General features: G+C 39.4%; 1 protein-coding gene across 1 annotated transcript; it reads left to right on the top strand.

The window, feature by feature from the left end:
- Positions 1-7751: 7751 nt before the first annotated feature.
- Positions 7752-8525, top strand: LOC113720817 (uncharacterized). Its single transcript, XM_027245483.2, has one exon. It carries the CDS (start codon positions 7752-7754, stop codon positions 8523-8525), a length of 774 nt encoding a protein of 257 aa, XP_027101284.2.
- The last annotated feature ends 787 nt before the right edge of the window (positions 8526-9312 follow it).

Below are 9312 nucleotides of genomic sequence, written 5' to 3'. Positions count from 1 at the left end.
GGTGAATTTGGTATACTCGAGTATTACCTTGTAGTCCGGCTACGTCCGGATGGGTGGAGTCCGGCCAACGTCGGATGGGTGGAGTCCGGTCAACGTCCGAAAAAGGGGATGAACGAATAAAAAGATGAACGAGGGTTTATTTATAAAAATGAAATTTTCAAATAATTGGAGGAATAAGGGGAAATGTCAGGGGAACGAACAAATGAATAGCTCCATGTGAGCGGTATCCTTTTAATGAATATGTTACTATCGCTTTCCATTGTAATTGTTTCTTGAATTATTGATTATTGATGGTTAATGTGTTGGCTTTGTTATGAAATTTCATGTTCGGAACCTTATTGAGATTTTAGCTCATTGAGCTTTGTGGAATTACCATGTGGTGTCATTTTCTGCTTTTGTTTTACTCTCACTGTGCAAATGTTGACCTGTAACAAAATTACATTTTTACCCCCGGTTACTTATTGAACTTCTAAAACATTACAATGATTTCACTGGCTCACGAGAGCAAAAATACGTACATCTGATTTCTGAACCATGACATCAATGAAATGAATTTTTGTGAAAACTATTTGATTACTGATTTTACTGGTTACTCACTGGGCTTTTAGCTCACCCCAAAAATATTTTATTTCCCCCCCCACAGGGCTCAAGGCGAAGGAAGGGCTTGTTGTGCTTATTCACGTGACTGGATGGCTTATATCGTGTACAGTTTAAGTTTGGATCTATTTTATGTACGAGTTGGTCTTGTATAAATATTTGAAATTGATATGGATGTAAGTATACATTCCACGATTGGAATCAGTTTCCACTGCATTTGTGACATGTAATTATTGGAGACTTGGATGTATGTTTGTGGACCATGTGATGTATATTTGAGATTTATATTGTAATTCATTTGAGGATTGTAGTGATCGACTGAGTCCCGGCGAGAGTTGGGCTGGCGGCCCGCCGAACCCTCTGGTTCGCCTTAGGGGGAGGTGGGGCCGTTACAGTTGGTATCAGAGCCTAGGCTTCAGATCTTTGTAGTGTATCCTAGGCTTGAAGTTTAGGATGCCGGACTGTGGGTTTGATTTGACTCTTGAGAGATTTGTGCGGGATGTCTTAACTTGATTGGTACAAGTGAGAATGTCGAGGACGACATTCTTTTAAGGAGGGGAGATTGTGACGCCCCGAAAAAAAAATGAGTTTGAGAACCCGGAAATTTTGTAATTTTCTAGGGTTTATTTTTTTAATCGCCCGTTTTTCTACATTTTCTTGATTAGAAAAATTCCCCAGATAAAGTTTATGAGCAAAAATAGTTTTAAAATGATTTTCCTAGTATTGGAGAGTTTTTAGAAAATTAAGAATATATAACGGACGTGGGACCCACAAGTGTGAAAAGTTCGGAAAAATTCGGCCAATTAGGTTAAATTCCGGATACTGTGTAAAATTTATCGGGTGTTAAGGGATAAGTAGATGATGTGAATTGATTGATGTGAGAGGAAAAAGAAAAGATAAGATTGCATTTATGGAGGTGACAAGTGTCACCATTGTATTGGAAATAGCTTATGACTTACTATTCATTTTCTTGACTTTTTGACCAATTGCTTAAATATCTTAAAAATCACACAAAATTCATTCTTGTCTTCAACCTCTTGGCTGATTCTCTCTCTAGCAAAGAAGGAAGAAAAAACCTCTTCAAAGTTTGGCAATTATCTAGCTCAAATCCTCCAAAACACTTGCTTGATCTAGTTTCTACTCCATAAAACCTCTTCTTTTAGTGATAGTGAGTTGTTTGGTGAAGTTGTTTGGAAGCTTAAGGTGACAAGTAGCTCTCCCTCTTGTTTTGCTAAGGTAAGTGGTGGATGAACACCTCTCCTTCCTCTAATGATGTTCAATTCATGATTAGTGGTGTTATAAGATGCAATTTCATGGATTATTTCTTGAGTTTGGTTGAATTGGTGAAGTTTTATTATTTTTGGGGATTTTTCTGTTTTCATAGGGATATGATTGGGTGGTCATGTATGATGATTGGAAATGATGTTTAATGACTCTAGGAGGTGGAAAAAGTGATTAAGTGCAATCAATTTCTGTTTTGGAAGAAATTTCAGAAAATTAGGTTTTGTAGTTCTTCATTCTGCCCGAATTTATTGCACCATGTTAGAGGCCGAATTGGACTTTTCTCAAAACATGAAAGTTGTAGGTATTGATGAGTTTGAAGTGCCTGTAAAATTTCAGGTCATTTGGATTAGTGTAGAGTGAGATATGCCGATTTTACTGTTGCTGTTCTGGGTTGATCAGAATGCGAAAACTGCACTTGTAATTGGCCATTTTGACTGGAATTGCTTTGGATTTAGGTGTTGGTGTCTTCTGATGAAATGTATCTGGATGTCTTAGCTACCATATGCCTTTGGAATTTCGGCATTTGGACCTGTATAGACTGAGTTATAGTAATTACAGCATTATGTGATTTGTAAACCTGTTTTTGGTGTTTCCGGTTGAGTATTTGGCACATTTGACCTAGTTGTGCTAGGATTTGGACTAAGTGGCCTTCTACATTATTGTAGACCTATCTCTTATCTTCGAAACGGTGGGTCTTGCACCTTCTTCCGACAATCATAACGCCTTTGGTACCATTACCGCAAAATGACGTCAAAACTATTTTTCTGGTTTTGAGCTTAAGTTTCATTTCCGGATTTTTTTTCCCCCTAGCTTGACTTGCACTAGTATTACTTGGAGCTTGCTGAATGACTATGGATGAACTTGTTGTTGTGTGTGTACCTTTGGGACTGGCTGAGGAAATAATGAAGCCATGATGGCTGGAAAAGTTAGCAAATGTAGGGGAAGTGCTGTCCGAACTTTTAAAGGATTTGTTTGCATTGAGTTTGTGATCTAAGACTTGGGTTTGAGCAAGGCAATGATACATTGTGAGAACCCGTAAAACCCTAATATTTTCCCTAGGGTTTATTTCCCCTTAATTGCATGTTTTCGGCATTATCTGGCTTAGAAATATTTTCTTAGTGGATTTTATGAGCAATTATAGTTTTAAGATGATTTTTCTAGCATTGGAGAATTTTTAGAAAATTAAGAGTAAATAGTGGACGTGGGACCCACTAGTGCGAAAAGTTCGGAAAAATTCGGCCAATAAGGTTAAGTTTCGGATACTGTTATAAATTTATCGGGTGTTAAGAGATAAGTAGTGTGTGTGAAGTGATTGATGTGAGAGAGAAAAGAAATGATAAGATTGCATTTAATGTAGTGCCACTTGTCACCATGTCATTAGTCTTACTTTAAGAGTTACTATTCACCTTTTGACATTTTTTGACTTTTGACCCAAATAAGTAAATATCTTCAAAAAAATTCACCAAAAATTCTCTCATTTTCTTCCTCCATGGCCGGCCCTCCCTAAGCAAGAAGAAAGACAAAACTCTTCAATATTCTAGCCAACACCAAGCTCAAATCAACTAAACCACTTGCTTAACTTAGTTTTTACTCCATAAATTTCTTCCTTCTAGTGCTAGCAAGTTGTTTGGTGAACTTTGTTTGAAGAGCAAAGGTGTCCTACATCCCTCTCTCTCTTGATCTCTTGGTAAGTGTTGCTTGAACACCCTACTACCTTCAATAATGGTTACATGATGCTTAGAAGTGGCTTAAGTGGTTGAAAATGTGGTTTATCTCTTGGTTTGGCTTGTTTTGGTGAAGTTTTTATTTTATTGGGAATTTTTCTGGTTTAATATGAATTATATGTTGTGGCCTTGTATGATGAATGGTAATGGTTGATAATGACTCTTGTGAGTGTGAATTGTGGTTAAATGCAATCAATTTTGGATTTGGTGTGGAAAATGGAAAGTTAGGGTTCTTGAACCCCAATTCAGGTCCGGTTTTAGATCACTGGGTTAGAGGCCGAATTGGACTTTACTCAAAACATGAAAGTTGTAGGTATTGATGTGTTTGAGGTGCCTGTAAAATTTCAGGTCATTTGGATGAGTGTAGAGTGAGTTATGCCGTTTTTACTGTAGCTGTTCTGCTTTGATCAGAATGCGAAAAACTGCGATAGTAATTGGCCATTTTGACTGGAATTGGTTTGGATTTTGGAGTTGGTGTCTTCTGATGAAATGTAGCTGGATGTCTTAGCTAACTTATGCCTTTGGAATTTCGGCATTTTGACTTGTAAGGACTGAGATATACTGATTACAGTTTTCTGCGTTTTGCAAACCTGTTTTGAGAATTCTGGTATAGTATTTCGTATATTTGACCTAGTTGTGTTAGGAACTGGATTGAGTGGTCTTCTACATTGTTGTAGCCCTGTTTCATAGCTTCGAAACGGTGGGTCTTACACCCCCATCCGATAACCGTAGAGAATTTGACGCCATTACCGCATAATGAGTGTAAAACAGTTTTCTATTTGGGGCCAAGACTAAGGCCATTTTCTAATTTCTGGTTTGCTATTATGCTCATTTATGCATATGAAACCCTATTGGGGTTGTGTTTAGCATTGCTATATGACTCGTTATCGAGTCTCATTGTATGTGTTATATGTTCTAGGGCTTGAAGGTAGTGCACGACGGCTTGGTGATCGTGGTACATGAAATACCACTTACTTGCTTGGTGAGTATACCACTCACTTAATTGCTACTATGTGGCTTTGTTAAATGTTATGTGATGCCTTGATGGCTTGCTTGGATATTGGAATTTATTAAGGTGAGGGTGTACTTGACCGCCCTCACCTCTTTTGTTATTGTCACTGAATGGCTACCGTTTTATTGCATTACTGAACTTGATATATTGGTTGATGAATTCCATTTCATGGAAACCGAATTGACGTCGTTTGGACGATGTCCAACGGCCTTACTGCATTACTGAGCTCAACCCCGTTTGGTAGTCAATTGGATCGAGCCGGCGAGGGCTTGGTCGTGAAGATTGAATTGCCACGGGGACTGTACTGGGGAACCTTGTGGTAACGAGACCCTTGGTTCCGGTAAACTCGAGTATTACCAACATATTACTGAATGGAGTGCGGGCCCGGTTGGGGGTATGTTGGGTGGAAGGAATGGAAGTAAAGTGAGGTCTACGGTTTGATACTTTTGACATTGACGGAGAGTCAATGAGGTTGGTTCAAGATTGCAAGCGTGGAAATGGGCTCTTGAGAGCCGACCGTATCCTTTTACCGTTTTGCTTCATTGCTTATTTGTGCACTTTAAATGAAGGTTCATTCTTATATGACTTTGATTGCTTATTGGGTGGTATACCACTGGGCTTTAGCTCATTCCGTGTTATTTGTTTTCCTTACAGGGTTATAATTACTTTTGAGAAGGGATTGGATAGTCAATTGCCGATTGAGCATGTAAATGCCTTTTGTATTGCTCTTGAAGTGAAACCCTAATGTTAAACGGGTTCATTTCCTTTTGATAGGCAAATCGAATGTGTACTTGTTAGTGAATGGTTTTGGTTTGCCGTTGTGGCTTGTAAATGGCTAATGTTATGTTGTATATGTTTTTAAATGCTTGGTTGGGTTTCGGACGGGTCGGTTACCATTCATGGCCGACTCTGGAGTTCGTTTCTTTTATTTTGGGTTATTTTGCCCTTTTGCATTGTTGCGCGCGTTATAAGTTTCAAAACGTGATAGATTGCTTTATACTGCACCGTTAGTCCTGGCGAGAGCTGGGCAGGCAGTCTGCTAACCTCTTTGGTTCGCCTTAGAGGAAGGTGGGGCTGTCACATACATGATGGATGATTTCTGAGCCATTGAGGTGAGTGACCTCAAACTATTTCTGAAGTTACTTTTGTACCGTTTTCTTGCATTATTTACTTTTAAACTATTTCCAAAGTTACTTTTGAACTGTTTTCTTGCATATCATGCGTGCTTGCATATGAGTGTTCCTTGTTTGCTATAATTCTTGACTTATTGGCTTGTTATTATTGATTGATAATGTGTTAAGTGCTTTCGATGATTGTTAAAACGAGTTTTCTAGGCGAGTGTGTACTTTATCGCACTCGACCTAAATAAATATGAAATTTTCAATGATTAATGATTAAATGCTAGTTGCGCATGATGTAAGCCTTTGGGCTGAATTGGCCACTGCCCTTTGTTACCGATCGACTCGAGCCAGAAGCGGACTCGGTCGGGCGATATGGTGACCCTGGGTGAATTTGGTATACTCGAGTATTACCTTGTAGTCCGGCTACGTCCGGATGGGTGGAGTCCGGCCAACGTCGATTGGGTGGAGTCCGGTCAACGTCCGGAAAAGGGGATGAACGAATAAAAAGATGAACGAGGGTTTATTTATAAAAATGAAATTTTCAAATAATTGGAGGAATAAGGGGAAATGTCAGGGGAACGAACAAATGAATAGCTCCATGTGAGCGGTATCCCTTTAATGAATATGTTACTATCGCTTTCCATTGTAATTGTTTTTGAATTATTGATTATTGATGGTTAATGTGTTGGCTTTGTTATGAAATTTCATGTTCGGAACCTTATTGAGATTTTAGCTCATTGAGCTTTGTGGAATTACCATGTGGTGTCATTTTCTGCTTTTGTTTTACTCTCACTGTGCAAATGTTGACCTGTAACAAAATTACATTTTTACCCGCGGTTACTTATTGAACTTCTAAAACATTACAATGATTTCACTGGCTCACGAGAGCAAAAATACGTACATCTGATTTCTGAACCATGACATCAATGAAATGAATTTTTGTGAAAACTATTTGATTACTGATTTTACTGGTTACTCACTGGGCTTTTAGCTCACCCCAAAAATATTTTATTTCCCCCCCCATAGGGCTCAAGGCGAAGGAAGGGCTTGTTGTGCTTATTCACATGACTGGATGGCTTATATCGTGTACAGTTTAAGTTTGGATCTATTTTATGTACGAGTTGGTCTTGTATAAATATTTGAAATTGATATGGATGTAAGTATACATTCCACGATTGGAATCAGTTTCCGCTGCATTTGTGACATGTAATTATTGGAGACTTGGATGTATGTTTGTGGACCATGTGATGTATATTTGAGATTTATATTGTAATTCATTTGAGGATTGTAGTGATCGACTGAGTCCCGGCGAGAGTTGGGCAGGCGGCCCGCCGAACCCTCTGGTTCGCTTTAGGGGGAGGTGGGGCCGTCACACATTTTACATATAATATTTTAATTTTTAAATAAATTTTATTTATGACGTCATCCGATTCAATCCCTATAGAATTCGGTTGAACCCATTAACCCTTGACCTGAGTTTGACCGAATCGATATCCGGTCCGGTTTTGAAAACATAGGTCTCTTGTTTTAAGCCTGAAGATTCTTCTCATATTCAACCTTCTCTCATAGTGACAAGAACGTGTCGGGTGGACTTTGCGGATTTTGCTCTATACGTCACATTGCAGCAATTCTTTTCGGCAGCATTTAGATTCATCACTTCAAATCATCACTTGATTATTTTAATTCGAACTATCTTTTGATTGCAATTGAATCTGAATGCTCGGCAGCAATTGGTGGTTTCCAAAGTCCAAGACTAATTGCGGGTAACTTCGCATCTTTAATTCTTTTGACAATTTGTGCTGGTCAAGGTCTATATTGATATTGAAAATCATTGGGGGCTCTATGTTCTGGTGCTGGAAATTCCTGGGATAGTCAAGAGATTCTTCAAATAAATTTGTTTAAGTAAGGTTTATTTCATGCTTGCCATACGCTTGAGAAAATGCCTAAATAACGAACCGAATTAAAGAAGCAGTTCAGCCAACAAATTAAGCTTTCTCGAGGTCTCTGCGAGCCATGGTTGCCCCTCACCCTTCGGCTGAGGGGCAAGGGATGTCACTGTCAGAACAAAAATCCTTCTCCCAATTGTTCACTGAACCTACTCCATCTCCCATCCATGTGAGGCCAGTGACAACTTACAAAGGAGAAGCTGCGGTAATCTTCTCCAAACAAGATGCAGAAAAACTGGCAGCACCATATCGATGGGTACTAGTAGGAAAATTCTCGCACGGAAGGCCTTCATTGGAGGAAATTCGAAAGATTTTTACTTCGCTGAATCTAAAAGACCAAATTTCTGTTGGGTTGTTAGATTATCGTCATGTACTGCTAAAATGTGCATCAGAAGTGGATTTCAATAGAATTTGGATGCGAGGTATATGGCAATTGGGGAAGTTCCCTATGCGTGTTTTCCGCTGGACGAGAGACTTTCACGGCCACAAGGAGTCTTCTCTAGCTCCCGTTTGGGTTTCATTACCATCACTACCAATACACTATTTTGACAAACACTCGTTGTTTTCAATTACTTCGCTGGTGGGAAAGCCTTTGTTCCTAGACTCGGCAACGGCGGCTGCTTCGCGATCGAATAAAGCACGAGTTTGTGTGGAAGTGGACCTGCTTAAACCTATCTGCACCAGGGTGTGGATATCAGTAGAGGGAGAGATGAGATTTTGGCAGAAAATTGTACCTGAAGAAATGCCATGTTATTGCTCTGCTTGTTGGAGATTGGGATGTTCTGTGGACGAGTGCAGGAAGAACTCTTCAGAGCAGCATGTGACCCATGGTATGAGATGAGATTGGAAGGCGCGAGAGGAACCGAAAGTTACTGCAGAGACTGGAATTGTAACTAATACTGCGGTACTTACTGTTGCGGGGGAAGCAAGTCGGGGTGACAAAATAAGTATGGAGGAGGGGAAACTAGCAGGTGTGGCTGAGCATGGATATGAAGGTGAACCTGAATTTGCAGACCACGAAAAGAATAAGGAGGCTGCTGTTTCAGCTTCACAGGAACAACATTATTCACTTCAGCAGCTAGCGGAGGGACAAAACGGAACCTTTCATGGGAAAATTCTTTCAGTAGATGGGAATCAAGCCAACCAGCCAGCATCAACTTGCATGTGGAGCTGGTTGGGGAAGACATGAACAAAGATTTGCACGGTGCAATGGCAGAGGTATTGAACAAGGAGGATAGTGATGCCAGTGACAAGGACAGAGAGGTTGAATTGCCCCAGGTGGCTGGTAATTTGTCGCCAAGACTGGTGATCACGCGGGAGCCGACTCTAAATAATACACTTATGCAGTTTAACACTAGGTTTTCAGAACCGGACCGGATATCGACTCGGTCAAACTCAGGGGTCAGGGGTTAATGGGTTGAACCGGGTTCGACAGGGGTTGAACCGGATGACGTCATAAATAAAATTTATTTAAAAATTAAAATATTATATGTAAAATATCTAATAATATGTTTATATTAATAAAGGTATATTCATATATATTTGATGTTTTAAATATATTTAACAAGAAAATACAAAGAAATTAGAACAATCAAGTAACAATTTATATTATTTAATGAGCATTAACA

The sequence above is a fragment of the Coffea arabica genome, chromosome 9c (genome assembly GCF_036785885.1).
Source record: "Coffea arabica cultivar ET-39 chromosome 9c, Coffea Arabica ET-39 HiFi, whole genome shotgun sequence".
In the NCBI taxonomy this organism is placed as follows: Eukaryota; Viridiplantae; Streptophyta; class Magnoliopsida; order Gentianales; family Rubiaceae; genus Coffea; species Coffea arabica.
This window is presented reverse-complemented; position numbering and strand designations above follow the sequence as displayed.

Excerpts from the sequence above, each read along its gene's own strand:
- LOC113720817 (XM_027245483.2), top strand. The coding sequence starts at position 7,752 with ATGGTTGCCCCTCACCCTTCGGCTGAGGGGCAAGGGATGTCACTGTCA.